Source organism: Kogia breviceps, chromosome X, assembly GCF_026419965.1.
Source record: "Kogia breviceps isolate mKogBre1 chromosome X, mKogBre1 haplotype 1, whole genome shotgun sequence".
Taxonomy (NCBI): domain Eukaryota; kingdom Metazoa; phylum Chordata; class Mammalia; order Artiodactyla; family Physeteridae; genus Kogia; species Kogia breviceps.
In genome coordinates, this window is record NC_081330.1 from 107,878,113 (window position 1) to 107,897,857 (window position 19,745).

Here is a 19,745-nt window from a genome sequence, read left to right on the forward strand (position 1 = left end):
TATCCTAATGGACTTCTGAGGGAATATAAAGTGTGCAAGTAAATGAAAGATTCACAGAGTAGCTAAAAAAAAAGAAAACGTTCCTTATAAATTGAAAAGTGAAAGTGGTAGGAAACATCGCAGGTTATTATTCTGATACTCTTGAAATGTCCCAGAAAACGATTGGCTCTTAAATCTTCGGTCTTGTTGACCTGTTTGGGGAGACGGGATATTTTTAAATGAATTAACCTTATTGAACAATAATCCCGAATCCAGATTCTGAAATGATGATGTATTTCAACATCTGGATCACCCTCAAGGTTTCCATAGCAATGAATAAGCCGTCAAGTTGTAAACTAGCTATATCATCTATGCCTGTTGAGAATCCACTTATCAGCTAAGTAGACACTCATTTCTGGTTATGCTTGGACTTGTTTCATGACTTTGTTTCCTAATAACTGCTTTGTACCATTTGTGTGCTTCTCATTCACTGTGCTCCTTTACCATTGGTGTTTGTCCTACCGTACTTCAAGCTGTTTACAAAGAGGTTTTACAGAAACCTTCAGAGGTTTCTAAAGCCTAGATAGACAACATTGAGTAGGCAGTGCTTGCACGGGACACCTTTTTTCCTTTCTGGTTTTGGCAGGTAAGAGTGATGGGGGGGCGGGGAGAGCTCCATTGCATTTCTTACCTTTCTTTTCTTAGCTTCCTTCACTGGTAAGATTTGTATATTGGGGGAAGTTTTATAAAATGAAAAAGGAGAATGCTTTAGAGGATCAAAGAGAGCATTTTCACATTCAATTCTTTTGCCCTTATGAAAGTAGATTATTTTAAGAATGAGCATTTCTCTTTCCTCCTTTCCCCCACTCTCAGAAGATGGTTGGGATCTAAAAACGGTAGCTTTTTTTCCCACATTCCCATATGTGACATAAGGAATATGTTTATTTTAATTGGCTAAGATTCTTATCTGAGAAAGCACAAGGCAGGGGAGGGTATGAAACGAAGAATACAGTATTCTGAGAATGGGGGGGGGGGAATGTACCATGTAGTACTTACATCTCACCCAAAATGTGTCTTTTCTTGGGGCTTCCATTATCATGTGGAGGTAATGTGATGAGGGATTTCTGAGGAGAGACAGATAAAAGAGATTATCCAAGTAACAATCTGAAGATGAGTCATCTCAGTTAATCAGAAAATGTAATTAAAGCAAGATTTGGTTTAATTGACAGTTCTCATTTAATTTTCTTTTGTCCTATGAAATTGCTTTATCTTTATAATGTTTTTTTGAAAATAATTCCCTCCGAAAACGTTTGTGCCTTTTTGATGGGTACAGGAGCCCGCAATGCATCAATCTATCCTTTCTGGAAGTTCTTTCAAATTCTAGTGTCTGGTCTTCAAAAGCCTGGAAGTTTGCCACTATCTTCCTACTTAATCTGAAAGAGTTCCTAGTGGAGTTTAAATAAGAGCTGAGTTTTTCTCCCCTCCCTCCAAATGTTTATAGGATAATCTTTCTGCCAAAATATTTTGATACTGTAGGAGAAGCACCAGAGAAATCTGGAAGTAGGAAGTTAATCACTTACCTTGTGGGATTAATGAACCCTGCATTCTGTTTCCAGAATTAAGACAGTGTGGAAGGAGGTTTATTAAAGGGTGTTCTTTGGGAATTTGATTTGAAGAAATACATATACGTTTGTTTTTGTTCTTTACCAGGTACAGGAGTCTAAAGCACTTTAATTATGACATCTGCCAAAGTTGCTTTTTTTCTGGTCGCGTTGCAAAAGGCCACAAAATGCACTACCCCATGGTGGAATATTGCACTCCGGTAAGTTAGATTCCTCCCTGGCGTGGCTTAGTTCACCTGGAAGAAGTTTCAGTTTTGTACAGTCTTACAGATCATGTGTCACGCTGTGACTTGTAAGTTCCCCAGATGTTGCCCAGCTAAAGTGGCTCCAAATTGTAGACTCCGGGACTTACCTTATCCCTAGTGCGATGCCTGGCATGTGTGGACTGTCGTAGACACTCAACGCATATTGTTGGATGAATCAGTAGGTTTTTCTTCTGTTTTTGTGGGTTGTAGGGAAGACGTTTTCACGGGTTTTTTTTTGCACATCCCTAGCGGCTGTGTGCAGAGGTGTTACGGCCATGGGGCGCGTTGGGTATGGGGTGGGGTGATACAGGTTCCTCAAAATTCGCATTCCACCACTTAAATTAATCTTGCTCACAGTTACCAAGTAAATGCTAGGCGTTTACCTTTTAAACTACTCTGTGTGAGACAGGTATTATTATTATTATTTTTTGGTACGCGGGCCTCTCACTGTTGTGGCCTCTCCCGTTGCGGAGCGCAGGCTCCGGACGCACAGGCTCAGCGGCCATGGTTCACGGGCCCAGCCGCTCCGCGGCATGTGGGATCTTCCCGGTCCGGGGCACGAACCCGCGTCCCCTGCATCGGCAGGCGGATTCTCAACCACTGCGCCACCAGGGAAGCCCGAGACAGGTATTATTTTTATCCCCTTTTTGTAGTTGAGGACTCTGAGATCCTAAGGTTAAAAAAGCTTGCCCCGGGTTCTATAATTAAGAGCTGGAGTCTTCTCCTAAGATGTTGTTTTGGGAAAATGCTCAGTGGCCAGTAGAACTTTGAAAAATCACTGGTGAAATGGAAAGGGCCTGGACTTGGTGGCCACAGACCTGGGTGTAAATCTTTTATTCCTTAAACACTGGCTGCTTGCCATTCCAAGTGTGATCTTTGGAGCAGCAGCACTGGCATCACCTGGAAGCTTATTAGGAATGCAGAACCTCAGGGCCCACCTTGGACTTTCTGAATCAAAGCGTACATTTTAGCAAGGTCCGCTGGTGGTATCCAGCACATCAAAGTTCGAGAAGCTGTGCTTTGGAGCTCTTCTCTCGTCCATCTTCAGAGTGATTCTCCCAGTTATTTCATTGTCTTCCTCGTTTTGATTCCTTTTGCAAAGGTACTCATTGATGGAGAATGTCCCATGCTGTGAATAGAATGGTATTTAGTGGCTGAATTACTATAGCAATGTGGACAAAATCTTTTAAAAACTACTGTAAAGTGTGGCAAAACGGAAGGTCAACTTTCTGACCTCCAGACTTCTATAAATGACCATTTGTTGGGTAGCCAGTAGTCGGTATACTTCATTTATTCATCATCACAGCTTGTTGAGGTGTTACTGCCCCGATTTTGTAGGGGATTGGAGCCTTGGGTAGGTAAATAAGTCACCCAAGGTAACCCCACTAGTAAACGGCAGGTCTGGTCTCAAAACCGTGTTTTCATGCGATTCCAAAGCCTTTGGTCTCAACTCCTACTGCTCATAATTATAATAAAACAAGTGGGCTTCCCTGGTGGCGCAGCGGTTGAGAGTCCGCCTGCCGATGCAGGGGACTCGGGTTCGTGCCCTGGTCCGGGAAGATCCCACGTGCCGCGGAGCGGCTGGGCCCGTGAGCCGTGGCCGCTTAGCCTGCGCGTCCAGAGCCTGTGCTCCGCGACGGAAGAGGCCACAGCAGTGAGAGGCACGCGTACCGCAGGAAAAAAAAAAAAAAAAAAAACATAAAAAACAAGTGCTCCAAGGTAGAGCGCTGGAATTGTGCTTTCCCTTGAGATTATACGCCCTCCCCAAATCTGATGTCAGCATGATTTCCCTTTCAGACTACATCGGGAGAAGATGTTCGAGACTTTGCCAAGGTACTGAAAAACAAATTTCGAACCAAAAGGTATTTTGCGAAGCATCCCCGAATGGGCTACCTGCCAGTGCAGACGGTCTTAGAGGGGGACAACATGGAAACGTGAGTAGTGGCCAAAGCAAACCAGCCTCTCAGTTGATGTATCTTTGAGCTCCTCTCAGCTGAATACCTTCCTTCACTCCCAAATGCAAACAGTCTCTCCTATTTCTTTCTTTAGATTTACTGATTCTAAAAAGAGAAAAGCAAGCTGATGTTCAGTCGCCATTTGCCATGTCAATTGTCCCATGACAATGACCTTTTCCAAAAGTTAAACGTTATCTCACAGGGAGTAAACCACCACGTTCCCGGCTCCTGATTACCTCACAAGGCTTGCAAGAAATATGGGACTGTTTACAAATGAGTGATTCCAAGATTTCATTTTGATTTTCCTCCCTTACAAATCAGTAGGCGTGTGTCTGTCTTTTTGTATCTGATTGTGTGGTCGTATCTAGTCACTTTTTTCTACCTGAAAAAAAATATAGTCACAGGAAATTTCTTCACAGTAAGTAGTTACGATTCTCTAGATCAAAACGATGATGCCTCCACCTCTTTTGAACCTTCTCTTCTTTTTTCCATAACTCTGATGGCAATCGCACAGCTGGTTTTCTTTTAATTCACTTTTCACCTTTGTCTGGCCGTTGCTTTCCATGGTTCATACTTAATTGGACTTCATTTATTTTGACCTTTCAGTAGTGTGTGTGTGTGTGTGTGTGTGTGTGTGTGTGTGTGTGTGTGTGTGTGTGTGGCTGAGTTTGCCTGTGTCTCTCTTCACCACCTCATTTTTTGTTTTGCAGTCCTGTCACTCTGATCAACTTCTGGCCGGTAGATTCTGCGTGAGTACTTCCACTGAAGGGTGCTACTAACCACCGACTCATGCGCTTGCTTGATTTTTTAAAAGTTTTGTTCTGTTTGTTTTGTTTAAAGGCATTTTAATTTCCCTTCCTTCATTTCAGAAATGTTTCCCTTGGTAAGACTTGGAGGGTGCCATCCACCGCAGATCAGGAGAATCAGTGAGGTTTTCAGGTCCCCACTTGGTCCGATGTAAACCAGCAGAAATCCTGGCCTGGAGTTCAAATTAACATCAAAGAAATTGTTGGGTTGCTAGTTGTATTCCTGGGAGACACGGTTATATATTATTTCATTATAAGCAGGGAAGAGCCTTCTGATTACATAATAACATTCTTTAGCCATATTTCTAGAGAGTCAGTGCTTTAGGACCTTCAAAAGGATGATGGTTTACTCTTTAGGCCCTGTTATAAGTGGACCATTTAAAATCAAAATTTGTTTCATGGTATGATGTTGAGTATGGTTGAATAACTTCAGTTAGACATGCGGACTTTTTATCAGGTGATGCCATGCTATTTGACCAGTGTTTACATACATGAGTTTCTCAATTTTGACCTAAACTCACTTTGCTCTCTTCTCCAAGCTAAATACCCAGCTCATAAACACACATTTACACTGGAAGGAAAGTGTACTGTAGTCTTTGTTATTATTATTGGTGTGTATTATTAATACTACTAATACTAGATATTAACAGATAATTGATTCATCTCAGAGTTTATAATATCATCAGAAAACTCCTTTGAGAGTCCGTGATTTAAATATCAGCAAAGTGTGCATTGTTTTAAAGTTATATTGTATGGGGTTTTTATAACAAAATTTTGGTATCTCAGAGTGTACTTTATTAAAATATTTATTTAAAGTTAGACAGCTCTATTATATATAAGAGGGAAATGACCAATTTGGAAGACAGGCTTCTATAAGAATTCAGTTTATTTTTATTGGGTCTTTTTTATTCCACCATGTAATTTAATTTAAAGTAGGTCTTTTGAAAAAAAAATCCTGTAGTGATCAGTGCGAACTATTCATTGAAGTTTAAGTCTTTAATGACCTAAAGGAAGTATAACACTTTCCTTTCTTTTGTAAAGCTGCATTATTGTGCCCTTTAATTTTGAGATATGGTAGCTACACCCGATTTCTTGAATCATCGTGCTTAAACAACTTGGGGAGTTATTTAGATTCAGTTATGTTCCTTGTTGTTGGTACTTATTTTCCCTATCCCAGGTAGTCTGTTTGTTTATAGAAGGTAAAGCCTTTCATAAATTAAAAAAAATTTTTTTAATTAATGTACTGAAATTCTCAGCTTCATTGGATCCTGATAAGCAGATAGAACTTATTCCAACACGAAGTAAATCTAACCAACTGACAAATCCTAAAGAAAAATATGCTAACGGTTAACGTTTTAAAACACATAGAGGTAGCGCAACGTAATAAACAATAGCTAGAGGAAGACGTTTACTGTATACATAAGCTAATGAGAAAGCTTCATGACAGTTAAATATAACTTATTTTAAGTAGAGGGGTGTTTGTCTTTCTTAAATTTTGAACAACTGTAAAATTAATAACATTGTTTTAAAAAATATCTTCTCTACCAACTGAAACCTACCCCCACTTAGCCTTTTTATAAAAAAGTATGCTAGATTATTCAGAAATAGTGGGAAATTCTAACTTTGAGGAAGAAAACAACCCCAGCAGGCTTAAGTCCCTGTAATACCAATAATTTCATTAAATTTTTTACTCAGGGGATGGTAAATAATTTATAAAACGAATTGTAAAGCTGTTCTGTTCACGCAGAAGAGCCAGGTCCTAAGGTGTTTTATTTTGCAAGAATTCTATCCAATGTTAACAAATCCTATGACGATGACAGCCTTTAATCCATTCAGTATGGATCACAGAATTTGAAAGTTTACTGAGATACAGATCTTTTGGTTTTCCTTAGGAAAAAACCCTTATTTGCCTGCATTTGTCATTTTACTTGAAAGTAAGCCTAGCATAAACCTTTTATATCGTTTGTCCACAAATGAGACAGTCAAACAATATTCTTTGAGCTATTCTGCTTTGAAAACTTATTAATGGAGTTGTCACAAAAGAGAAAATGGGGGTGGGTGGGATGGAATTGGCCATTAGCAATAATAGGAATAGTAGGAATAATCCTTTTGGGGGTATATCATTTTGTATTTAGGAAGTGAGAAGGGAGAACAGTATTCTTAACCTCCTCTTGGAAAAGCGTTTTAGAAGACTTTGCATTTAGTTTTGTTTCTGGACTACGTAGTTTTGTACTTTTACTAATTCTTGATTTTTAAATGATTCTCCTCTGACCAGTATTCCCTTTTGGCTCATTTTCTCGTTTAATAAGTACCTCCGTTAGTGTATATCTATATTTTTTAGATTGCTTGGTTATTGTGAGTTCTTGAGCTTATGCATGCTGTCTTAGGTGCTATGTACGTTAATAAGCAAAATAACATGGAAGTATCCTCAAGGCTGAGAATTAAAGCTCTGCATAAGATTTTCTGTTTAAGATTTTATTAAAGTATCTTGCATTTACATGCCTAGCTTTCTCGGTGTAGTTATGCTCCAAGGTCTCATGTTTTCTTCCTTCTCTACACTACCGAGGTAGCACCTGTTACAAGGGGAAACACTAACGTATTTTCCTCGATGGTGGGCTTTTAGCTTATAAGAAGTATGTAATCGAAAGACTGGTCTGTTCCAGAAGATAGGGCTTATAAACTAAGTAATCCAGGTACTCAGTTATCTTGACCTGCAGTGAATATTTCAAAACAAACCTTAGCGTTTTTCTAATAATGGGCTGTTCCAGGGTTCTAAGAAATTAGCAGATTATCTCCAAAAGTAGAATGAAGATTCACCTGGAAATCTTTAGATCTGCCTAATAAATTGGGTAGTCATCCTTTTGTTTCCTCGTGACAGTTTAAGCATCTTCGTAATTCAATCCAAATTTGATTATGGTGACATCTGACCTAGACAGCTTTGGTCTCATAAGTAAGACATTTATCTCTCAGGCAAGACTTCAGTTCCCTGGCTATTTGCTGCAGTGTGCTGTAATCATCTTCTGATTGTGTGTCTTCTTTAAGAAATATAGATTTCTAACACAATGTCCTACGTAAGCCTAGGTAACTACACATTTTTCTTTCTTTCTTCTTTTTTTTTTTTAATGTAAGAAAAAACAGACATATTCTTCTTAGTGTCCTGACCAAGTCCTTGAATGCTGCTTAGACATTGGACGAAACTAATCCTTACTGAATAGGTTTCTGTTGACTTTTGGATTCATGCCTTTACCTAAGGGCTTTCTGTCAGGAGAGAAATGGAAGCGACCTTTTGTCCTGTTCCAGTTAAAACAAAAAAGCCCAAGCCCAAACTGGTTTTCAGAACAGATGGATTTTTTTTTTCCCAAGGTTAGTCTAAAAGATACTATAAAAACTTCAAGGATAATTAATAGGTCACATATGAAAAGGTGAAAACATGTCAACCCTACCAGAATTCTTGTCTGTGAAGCCAAAAAAAAGTAGGTTTTTATACCCCCAAAGTAAATAAGACTATACCTGCTAATCCTCCTCTCTTGTTTTCCCCTCTGTATATTAGCCCACAGTATCCCTAACAAGAAATACTTCAGATGTTGGCATTCTACTGAAGTTAGTCGTTCTTTTTAAAACATCACATTATAATTTAGGGCCATTCAGTTTTGCTTTATGAAGTAGTAATATAGTCCTGCTGCTAAATTGATAGATATATTCCTGCTTTACAAAATTGCACAAACCGAGACCTCTTGATATGTGGCATCTTAAGTAGTCATGGACTGGAGTCCAGCCTCTTTGGAACTAATATCGTTAACTGCAAATTTACTAGGCAAATGTACAGTTTCCATTCAGTAAGAAGGCAGCTAATAAATGGCACAGGTGTGAACTGTTTAAAATTTTAAACCGCATACTGCTAACACAATTTCAGAACTCTAGGATAGGAGACATTACAAGACAGGAGGACAAAATGTCACGTAGAGGTTGTCTCCCCTGACCTTTCCTATAATTGAAACTTTCCAGAGAAGTTTTTGATCTCTCTTTATGGCTTTTGAGAAAAGCGGAAGTTTGAGAAATCATCTCTCAAACCTGGATTCTAAATACTCGATGATATCTAGGATACAGGAACAGCTAAACGTGTACATTATCCATAGTATTAGAATAAAAGCGTTCTAGGCCATGTATATAACATAACTTGTTTGGTGGGGTCTTTTTCTCCATTAATGGATGGTATCTGTGACTAATAACATTTTCTGCCTTATAGGCCTGCCTCGTCCCCTCAGCTTTCACACGATGATACTCATTCACGCATTGAACATTATGCTAGCAGGTATGAGACTAGTTGAATGCCAGGCAAATATTGATTGAAATAACTAACCAAGGAAAGCTAACCTATATTAATTTTAAACAAACCTTTTCTTTTTCCCCAATCTTGTCTGATTTCTACTAATCAGCTTGCCCTCTAACGTGCATGCCGTTCCACTGCATGTTGTTTTTGGACACCAATAAGAGCATCAGCCCAGAACAGCCTCCCCTAACCCAGGCCTTTCAACATTCCTGATAGCTTTTGTTATGTTTTATATACTGAGCACGTTTAATCAATTGACTTCGAAATCATCTAACCTTCTTAGAAAACTGCTAGACCAGACATAAGTATATGAAGACATTATGCTGTGTTATATAGAGACTACGAAAGCACTGGCTTTCCATGTCTGTGTGTATTTTATATAATATGCTGTAAAGAAGGGAATCACTCATTTTCCTAATCCCTGGACCTTTCTGTCCCACTTCCTTTGTGTTTGAGGTAACTTTTATATCTAAAATCTAAATTGCTGATTGCTTGTTAAATAAATCTGTAAGAGTTTGGTTCACTTGTAAGTTGTGAAAAGACTTTATTATTGTTTGAGGTGAAGGAGGTTTTTAAAGGTAAAAATTGGCAGAGTGTGTAGAGAGCTTACTGTGAATCTATCTTTTATCAATAGTCTAACTGCTGAACATGTTTATCAACCATAGGAAGTATTAACTAGCTATGTATAATTCTGTCTTCAGTGGAAATCTTTAATTGTCTTAAAAAAAACACACGGGATAGCGTAAGGTACGGAGTGTGTTTGTTGTTAGGGAAGCTTTTCTCATGAAAACAAAGGCCTCTTCTCAGCGAAAGGAAGATCAATCTGTGAAGGAAAAAAAAAAAATACAACGTCTCTTGTAATTTGCAGCGTAAATGTAAAGCTACTTACCTAGCTGTGGTCCACCACCTCAGACGGTTAGGCCAACACACACATCCTTTAATATGAAGGATTCCTCTCTCCTCTTGACATGATTTATCCTTTAGTTTTCAGGAATGTTCGATTAGGTCTTGAATAGATTCTAAGAAGTCACATAAGTTTTAATGAGCTTTTACGTTTTTTATCAGGCTAGCAGAAATGGAAAACAGCAATGGATCTTATCTAAATGATAGCATCTCTCCTAATGAGAGCATGTAAGTATCCTGTCTCTTTTTACAAAATGTTCCTGACCATGAAATTGCTTTGAGGGATTTGGAGGTAGGGTAGCGCAGAAGATAGGAATTAGCGTTTATATTCATTTGATCTTTCAAGGACACTTTCATTTACTTTTTTTTTCTTTAACTCTTGACAACCCGACACAGAATGAGCTCATCCAAATTGCGGCATTATTGGTATTCCAGATGTTCCAACATGTTCCAAAACATTTTGCCTTATTCTTACTTAGTGCCAAACTGCCACAAATTGCAGGATCCCAAATACTTAAACTATATTAAATGTTTAATCTTTGACCAAACCCGCAGGATATTTAAAAGGGGTTGGATATTAATTTTTAAAGTGACGTCTAAGTAGTGTTTTCTCCACTCGTGGGGAGTAGAGCTATAATCTTGGTGTAGCTGCATTGGCATTCCCATATGGTAGGCTAGGTGGGCATTTTCCTTTAGAGATCCTAACTAGTAGATTTTTGTGATTTAGCGTCTTCCAGAGCTGAATAAAGTGAGGCTCTCTTGTGAAGGCTTTCAGAAGAAGAAGTGCACATTGAGGTCACGGTTTTGTAGTGGGATGCTAAGCCAGGCCTGTGAAATTTAAGGAAGGCGAGCGAGCGGTGCTCAAAGTGGCGGAGAACCCAGCCGGGCAGGGAACACACAAAGTGGCAGGGAAACAGAGGCTTCATTACAGAGTAGGGGAAGTGTTCACAGTAAGGAGCACAAAAGAATCTTGCCATGAACCAAGAGGCTGAGGTGGAGGGATCGGACTGAGAAGCAAATATGGAGGACAAAATAAGGCTCTGCTAACTGAATGGATAATTTAGGGAGATGAAATCTAGTCAGGGTACAATAATGTTTTCAGTTTTGATAAGTTACGGATGTCTCACCACTTTGTCACAGAGAATCTAGGCAAAGGGACAAATGGTAAACGCATCATACGTAGTTGGTGTGGCAGCCCAAAGTCACACTCAGGTGAGAAACAGGCCTTATAAGGATTAGACTGAAGGAACTTCAAACAGTATCCAAGTGGCATCTATACACAACTGGTTATTGAAGACGTGAGAGTCAGTCATCTCATCTGGTACATAAAGGTGGTCAAGGTAATAATAAAGAATAAAGTCAACGCTCAGCCATTCATATGTGAGTTAAGTTATTTAAAAGAAAACGAAAACAGCCTTTCCCCCCCAAACATAACTATGGTGCATTCTCTTTCTTAGCTGTGGGGAAAAGTATTAATAGTATTAATATATAAACTACTTTGACAGAAAAATATGTAACCAAAGAATCAACGAAATGTAAACAGCCTGAATGATTTGCTTCTTTGGGTCACTCATTTGAATATTAGAAGCTCTAGCACATTCACAGTAATTCCAGTCGTATCTGTATAATAATGGCTGCCATCCATTGACTGCCTCAGAAAGCGGTAAGAGAAGCTGAATGTTGTAATTAAACATGGGAAGTCCTAGCAATCAAACTGCAGGATTTGAGAAGAGGGCTAACAGATTAGGCGGTCAGAACTGCTTTTGTTTTACCTTTAAACGAAATTTAGCTTTAGCTTTTTCCGAGGGCATAAAATCCATTTGGACTCAATGTTGGATGGTAATATCATGACATCTTAGGGGCACGTCTGGGGAAGTGGTTTGGTAGATTGGTTGACTTCACTTAAATGTTTGTTTGTAACACCCAATAATTATTTTAATTTTAACTTACCAACCAATTATCTGACTTGATGGACCAAGGTCATTTAAATTAGGAGGATTTTTTTCCCTGAGTATCTGAAATTTTTTCACCTCAGAGGACATAGAGGCGAGAAAAGGAAATCAAAGGGGGGTGGAGAGGGAAATATTAACATATCATCTTACCGATACGGAGCCAGAAGCAAAGGGCTGTAGCCTATCGCTAAGAACAGAATGAAGTTCTTATCACTAGGAGGTACACAGGCTTTTCAGGAGCTGGGGGCGATGCATTTAGAAAATAATTTCTTGTGTGTATGAGAGAGCTCCTAGATATGAGGTAAGATTGCAGCTTCCTCCCAACATATAAGCCTTTGGCCTCTTTGTCCCCCAAGGTTAGCCTTTAAAAGCTGCTCTGAGGAATGAGTTGTTCAGTCCTCTTGTATTAGTCACCTTAATGGCTTTTTTTTTTTTTTCCTCTGCCAATTTTTGTTTTTCTATCTAAACAATAATTGAATGAAATAGTCATTTTTATCTGTGGTTTCATTATTGTTACCATCCTGCCTCTGTGGGGTTTATAAGTTGAAACTGGCTTACCAAAGCAACACTTTTCAGTTGCATTGCTTTCCACCTAAGAAATCATTTACTCTGTTATCTTCACGGCTTCAGTTTTTTCCTGGTCAGTATCAACAACACAGTGGGTGAGTGAACAGATTGTCTTGACAGGCTTGGTAGCAAAAGCATTATACAGCCATTATTACGTCTCTTAATATTTACTAACGATTGGTTAAACTGTCAACGTAGAGTCCCAGTATTACTGTAATTCTACCATTCATTTACCCGTGTAAATAGGCCAACCAGATTTCAATGGAAAATCTGAGCAAGGAACACTTGGAATTGTCACCAACAGGATGGTAGACCACAGCTTCAAGAGTATCAAAATGTCTTTAAAAGCAGGAAAAAGGGTCTAATTGATTGTTAAGAGCAAATAACTGTTTCTATTTTAAAATACACACCCAAGTCCCTGACCCCCGAGGCAAAATAAGGGGGGAAAAAACCAAAACCTTTGATTTTATTTTCCAGAGATGATGAACATTTGTTAATCCAGCATTACTGCCAAAGTTTGAACCAGGACTCCCCCCTGAGCCAGCCTCGTAGTCCTGCCCAGATCTTGATTTCCTTAGAGAGTGAGGAAAGAGGGGAGCTAGAGAGAATCCTAGCAGATCTTGAGGAAGAAAACAGGTGAGTTTTCTTTCTAGCTTTGTCGTTGGTATGCAGAGTGCATACACTTGCACACATAGAAAAGTGCCAGGAATCTTCACTTAGAGTCATTTTATGTCTAATTGTTTTCTCCAATAATTTGTGTAGCTCCATTTACAGATTCTCTCTCTCTCTCTCTCTCTCTCTCTCTCTCTCTCTCTCTCTCTCTCTCTCTCTCTCTCTCTCTCTCTTTTGTCATCTGAAAGAAGAAAACGAATGCAGTAGCATAAGTAAGAACTCATATAGTAGGTGTTAAAGGAATTAACGCTGATGGTGGTATTTGATTTGTTGCATGTGTTTCAGAGGCTTTGATTTTATGTTTGAGAATAGAATTTAAGAACAAAGGAGGTCATTTAATTTTATGATGATATGATTTGTACATGTGTTTGGCCATATTATCTCAAAGCATTTAAGAAAGTAGGCTCATTGGTCATATTGGGGAATGAATTAGTTCATCTTAGTTTCCATCATCACATACAGCAGCCATTTACGCTCAGTGTCCTAGCATATTAGTGAGACAGTTGTAGTTGTCAGTCATCATCTGAAAAAGATGTCCATGGGAAAAGAGCAGAAATTATAAAAGTAAAAGAAAATTTCATAATGACTGCACAGAGGACAAAGATGTAAAAATCTGGCGTATTGTGTGATGTCAGGATAACGCAGATCACTGGACTTCTACTTTTGTATCACATTTATTGTATCACAGGTCCCTTGGTTAAGAAAGGCTTTTGCACGTGATCACTTCTAACTCAGTGTGCCTTCCTTAGACAGACGCCACCAGAAGAGTCTTTGAAGAGCAAATGCTCAAAACTGCGGGACTTGAGTACTTTCATCTCTTTGGTTTAGCCCAAGGCACAAGGACGTCTTAATCTAGGCAACACAGTATGTCTGAGAACCAATGCCCTCAGGGAGTGTGTCACCTCAAGATGAAAAGGCAAATTGCCATTCATCCAATGCTTTCTCCTGCCGCTGGCCTCTTTCTAGCTCTCAGTACCTCTGACCTATGGCCAGAGCTCCTTACCTGGTCAGCTGCCCTTCGCCTCTTTCTCACCCCTCCAATAAATCCTCCATACTGACCGTAGTTGTGCATCTTTCCAGAACCAAGACCCATCAGGGCGTTGTTCCTTCACTGGATTTCTGCATCTTTTAAAAAACCTAGCTTCTCAGCTGGGCGTGTTAAACCTTCCACAATTTTCTCTTGACCTGCTTTTTACAACTTCATCTTCTTTGGTGCCTGTGTCCCGGCCATGCTGTTGTGGCTGCTGTTTCTGAATGCATCCTGCCCTCATCCACTTTCTGGGTCGAGCTCAAGCTTGCGTCTCGGCCTAGCTGCTAACCCCCATCGCTCCACTGCCGTATCTGGCAAAGGAGTCCTTCCCATCCTCCATGCCCTCGCTCAGAATGATTTTCCCCACAGAGCCCTGTTAGATCTGGCATTTGGAAGTAATCTATCATTTGTCTGTATTCTCAGAATACTTTGGACCTTTCTCAGACACTTGTGTGTTTCGGTTTGCTTTTTTATCAGTTACTCCCGATGCTCCCCTCTAATGGAGATAGTGAATGCCTCTGGAATAAGGACTGTGTTTTAATCCTCTTAATGTCCCCTATGGTACCTAGCACAGTGTGACTACTTAATGGGTTCTCCAGAAATGTTTGGTAAAAGCCTGAGTTAAGAATACAGCGGGGATGCCACACACACAGACCATTCAGGAGGTAATACTGAACATTTCTGTGCTTTGGGGCCTTATGTGTAAGACTGGCAATGAACATCGTGGTAGATAAAACCTTTCCCTCTACTTTATTGAGTATCATTAGTATTCATGTATGTTAAGTCTTTCATTATTTTAGGGGTCAAAGTCAAATAGGAAGAGAACGTTGGTATTGGCATTATAAATAGAATTTGATGTTACCCAGGAATAGAAATATTTTTGTACTATATGATTGTCCACTGTGTAATATATCTTTCCGTTGCATTGGTCAGGAGTTCTGTCTTGGTTATTATTACTACACTTTTCCCTCCATACCATGAGAACCAGGCCAGAGGGGGCTGGTGAAGAGTACCGGAACTGTCATTTGTCTATCATTTCATCATTTTCAGAGCACCTGCATGCATTTTGGGTCATTTAATCTTCCTAAAAGCTCTGTGTAGAAGATGGATGAGAAAATGCAGGTTCAGAGAGGTTCAAACGGCTTGACCCAAATTTCACAATCAGCCAGTGGCAGAAGCAAATCCAAATCCCGATTTCCTGACTCAAAATAGCCAACTGTGCCTTGCACCAGAGCCTCAAGAACAGTCATCCTATGTAAATACCATTTATGGCGAATTGGGCATTCTGTGTAAATATCATTTATGTAGAACTGTGGCACATTCCATGGAATGTACCTTTACCTGAGGGAATATTTTTAGGACTACATATGAAGAAACCTGTCCATCTACTTGTGGTACAGGAATGACATGGTTTAATCTCTGAAAGAAAGAGAAAATAAATTGCACCAGGGCCGCTTAGAGCTCCAAAATGAAGAATCTGGTATGGGTGCAAGTCTTTCTGTAAGTTATCTTGACCCTCAAGTAAAGGTCAGGGTGAGCTTCCCTCTTTCTCTCTCTGCCTTTGTCATATTTTCACCTCCTACCGAATCCCAAGAAATGTCTCTACGGAGCTCCCCTCCTGAAGGTAGCCTCTGGTTTTCTTTGCTCTATCCTCTCCTGTCTTCTAGCAGTTCTTCTCAAAGAAATTCAGAGCCATAGCTTTGTCTTCCTGATCCTTGAGTTCAGTGTTGCTTAAAGGAGCCTGTAATTCACCATTTCCTGTCCTTCCTCTGAGAGAACCCGGGAGGTCATTAGATGTCCCCTCTCTGTGCCCGCCAACCTAGCTATATTTCTCTAGTCAAATTGGCTACATAATTTGACAAATACAAGCAGACATTTAGAGCAAATGGGAAAGGATATTTAAAACTGAGAGTATCCCATGTCCTTTGGACACATGTCTATGTGTATTTTGTGTTCCTTTATCCTGTAGCAAGGGCTTATCTCCATGTGACAGCAAGGGAAAGAGGCTTGAAGATCCCCATTCCTGACTAGATATGTTTATTGAATTCTGTTATTCATGACACCTCCCCACCATCCCCTTGGAGAACAGAAATTGGCTAATTAGGAAGTGTCTCAAGGATATCTTATCTCTGTCTTTAGAATTCCATTTCTCCCACTTGTTGCCACATAGCATTCAATAAATATTTGTTGACTAAGTTAATGAATAAATGAATTGAAATGAAGCTGTATTTATTTTCATTGTAGCACTCATGCATGTACTTTTGGCTAAAATTCTTTTTAAGTCCTAATGTCATAGAGGAAAGCCTTTTGAAAGCTTTTCTTCTGCTTGCTTTTCAGAATACTTCCAAATCCTAAGCCCCGCCTGGCTTCCCCCACTGGCTTTCTCTGATTCTTGGCTCATGCCGCAAAGATCAGGCGAAAGCTCTGAGCAAAAGCTAAGTCTGACTCTCAGTTTTCTCAATAGTGTCTCTCATAAATTTGGGTGACTAGTGACTTATACGGTCTCTACTGTTTCACTTCTGCGTAATGTCTCTCCCGCACACCGCAGATAATTCTGTTTCACCTGTTCGGTCGAGACCAGTTGGATGTCAACAGTTGGCTCCATTGTGTGTCCTTAGCATTGCAAACTCAAAGTTTGCTTTTTTTTTCCTGCGTACGTGACAGCCTGCAATCTGCTGACTTAAACCTGTAGTGACAAATTTCGGTGTATTTTTCTCTGCACTGTCTAAATGAGCTCAGACTTGCTCTGAAATTCTAGGTATGACCCTAGCAACGAGAAGGTAGCCTTTATGAGAGACAAAACCTCATTGTCATTGCGCGGCCCGCGCGTCAAATTGATAAGATTGTTCCCAAGTCTAAAAGGAGGGTAAATACTAAGCTGATTTACTGTGAAGTCTAAAGGTAATTAAAATTGTTAGTAGATGTTTTATGACGACAGAGGAGTCTGAAGTTTTAGTACCTACTCGGTACCTTTCATATGTCTTGTGGTTGGGCGGCCAGTCGTGATGCGGCCTAAGTTGGAGTTGTCTCTTGCTCCTTTTCATTTCTTCCAGTGGTCATGCAAGATTCTTAATGTTGTTTTCAAAGAAATTCTAGATCGGTTACTTACACCGCTGAATCAGGCTAGCTGGAGATCACGGTCCTTTTGCTTTCCCTTGTCAGTGATGTCACGACTGGGCCCGAGGCTCACGGTTTTCGGTGTTCGCCATCTCAGGACGTCTTTATCCCACGTTCCTTCCTTAGGTCTTTGTGTGAGTCTCACGTGATGGTGAGGAGATGGCCGAGATGAAGGGAAGCCGTAGGGGCTCAGGAGTGGGCATTCCAAGCTGAGCGAGGAGCATAAACAGTGGTGTCAGGGAGGAACAGCACAGGATGCTTGGGAGACTGCAAACAGTTGCACGGCTTCTGTAATAAGTCCAGAAATGGGAGGAGATGAAGCCGGACAGGTCGGCAAGGCCAGGTGGGGAGGGACAGGGCCAGGCGGGGAGGGACAAGGTCACAGTGCAGTGCTGTGTTGGGGCCTCCTCATCTGGTACAGGAGCCCCCCAGGGGTGAGCCAGGAGCGATGCTGTTAGACTTACACTTAACAAAAAAAAAAAAAAATTAATTTAAAAACCACCAGGGAATTCCCTGGCTGTCCAGTGGTTAGGACTCCATGTTCCCACTGCAGGGGGCCCGGGTTCTGTTCCTGGTCGGGGAGCTAAGATCCCGCAAGCCGCGCGGTGCAGCAAAAAAAGAAAAAACAATTACACTTACGTGCGTGACTCAGGCAGTTGTGTGTGTGTGGCGGGGGGGGGGGGGACTTTGAAAAGCACAGGCCTGGAAGAAGGAAGTCCGATGGGGAGGGAGCATGGAAGCCCAGGAAAGAGATGATAAGGGCCTACTACAGGAGGGTAATAGAAATGGGGAGGATGGGCTGAATCTGAGGGATATTTGAGGGGGTGGAGGGGCGGGCGGGGGGGGCGCCTGTTTGGCTGGCTGGTTGGGTGGATCTGGGCAGGGAAGGAACGACCCCCAGTTCTGGCGGGTGCAGGGCGGGACCGCGGCTGTTGGCAGCTGGGACCGACAGCTCAGGAGGGGCAGCGGCAGGGCCGTCCTTCAATTCAGCAGGATTGACAGAGGGGCTTCCTCGAGGTCAGGTAGCTGGAAGACGGTGAACGGGGCGCAGGAGGCGTTGGGTTTGAGGTTCTGCTGACACACCCACGGACAAATGTCTGACGGTGGGGAGCGGAACTCTGAAGCTGGCAGGAGGGGTGTGGGCCAGAGATAACAGGTCTGGGCGTCACCAGCTCACACGGCTGGTATCCGAAACCGAGAGTCCATTTATCTACCCGGGGAGCACGTGGCAGAAGGAGAGCAATGGGCTCGGTAAAACTCCAGAAGGTGTAAACATTGAAATGTTTATATAATTCCCTTTACCGTTTAATAGGTAATCATCCGTGCGCATTATATGAAACCCAAAGGGTCTGAAAGGCCCGTAGAGAACAGTGAGTCTTTCTCCAGCCTTGTCCTCTGGCTGTAGTGCTCCCAGCGCTGGGGGCTGCCTGCCCCCTTTATTGGTCTCTTGTGTATGGTTTCAAAGGTATTCTCTACATATGCAAATATTTGCAAATATGTTTGTGGTTGTTGGGATTATTTCACACAGTGCCGTCTAGTGTTCACTCTGGTCTTTTCGTTCTACTTAAAGATCCCTAATTACACACGCTGGAGGAATATCCCGGCAGAAGAGGGGAAGAGAGCTTGGGAATGATAGCATTTTCCCAGAGGAGGCCAGAGGGAGAGGGGCACAAGGACCCAGGAGGAGGCATGGTTTGGAACGGGAGAAGGGCCACCTCTGAAAATCATGTTGTAGGTGACGAAGCCGGGGTACGGAATGGCGGGGGGGGGGGGGGGGGGGGGGGAAGATAACAGTGAATGTTAACTGTCCGGTACACAGCATTGGGAAATAGGAGAGACTGGTTCTCATAGCTGGTCTACACATTTTTTTTTAAGTTGAATTGGGGGGAAGAGAGAATATATGAGGAAGTTAATGAATCTGGGCCCTCATGCCACTTGGCGATACGAGCCCCCAAAACAAAGGGCTACAGAGCCTTTTTAGAGAAAGGGAGCTACTTTTCTCATATGAATCAAACCGACAAGGTCTTTCATGGCCAGAGAAGCTGCCGTATGAAGAGAAGCTGAAGGGCATACCCACTGCATTTAATAAGCTGGGCAGGAGTCAACCACCCCCGCTCTACGCAGGCAGGGAGGACAGTGACATGGGGCAGGGTCACCGTGATTCCGAGGCTCAGTTTCTAACTTAGCCACCCAATAACTACATTTCCTTCAGTGTGTCCTGGGTTAATCGAAGCTTGTGGATGGATGACCCGAGTTCTCCCTCGTTTTAACTGTCTTGTTATACTAAATGTATTCATGTTGCCTTAAACCTTTTCAGGCAGCAGCACGAGGTTTTCTTTTTTTTTTTTTTTTTTTTTTTTTTTTGCGGTATGCGGGCTGTTGTGGCCTCTCCCGTTGCGGAGCACAGGCTCCGGACGCGCAGGCCCAGCGGCCATGGCTCACGGGCTTAGTTGCTCCGCGGCACGTGGGATCTTCCCGGACCAGGGCACGAACCCGTGTCTCCTGCATCGGCAGGCGGATTCTCAACCACTGCGCCACCAGGGAAGCCCCGAGGTTTTCTTTTGTAG

General features: G+C 41.5%; 1 protein-coding gene across 23 annotated transcripts in view; it reads left to right on the forward strand.

Annotated features, from left to right (window-relative positions):
• Window positions 1-19,745, forward strand: part of DMD (dystrophin) — a 2,551,447-nt gene that overhangs the window by 2,483,994 nt on the left and 47,708 nt on the right. For 14 of the 23 annotated variants that reach the window (XM_067023689.1, XM_067023685.1, XM_067023695.1 and 11 more), the window contains 6 exons: window positions 1,690-1,801; window positions 3,644-3,780; window positions 4,512-4,550; window positions 8,854-8,919; window positions 10,003-10,068; window positions 12,837-12,995. In XM_067023689.1, the coding sequence (XP_066879790.1) occupies window positions 1,690-1,801; window positions 3,644-3,780; window positions 4,512-4,550; window positions 8,854-8,919; window positions 10,003-10,068; window positions 12,837-12,995 (579 nt within the window). Of the gene's footprint in view, window positions 1-1,689; window positions 1,802-3,643; window positions 3,785-4,511; window positions 4,551-8,853; window positions 8,920-10,002; window positions 10,069-12,836; window positions 12,996-19,745 lie in introns of those variants that run through there. The other 9 variants (XM_067023692.1, XM_067023686.1, XM_067023707.1 and 6 more) reach the window with 4 other exon arrangements.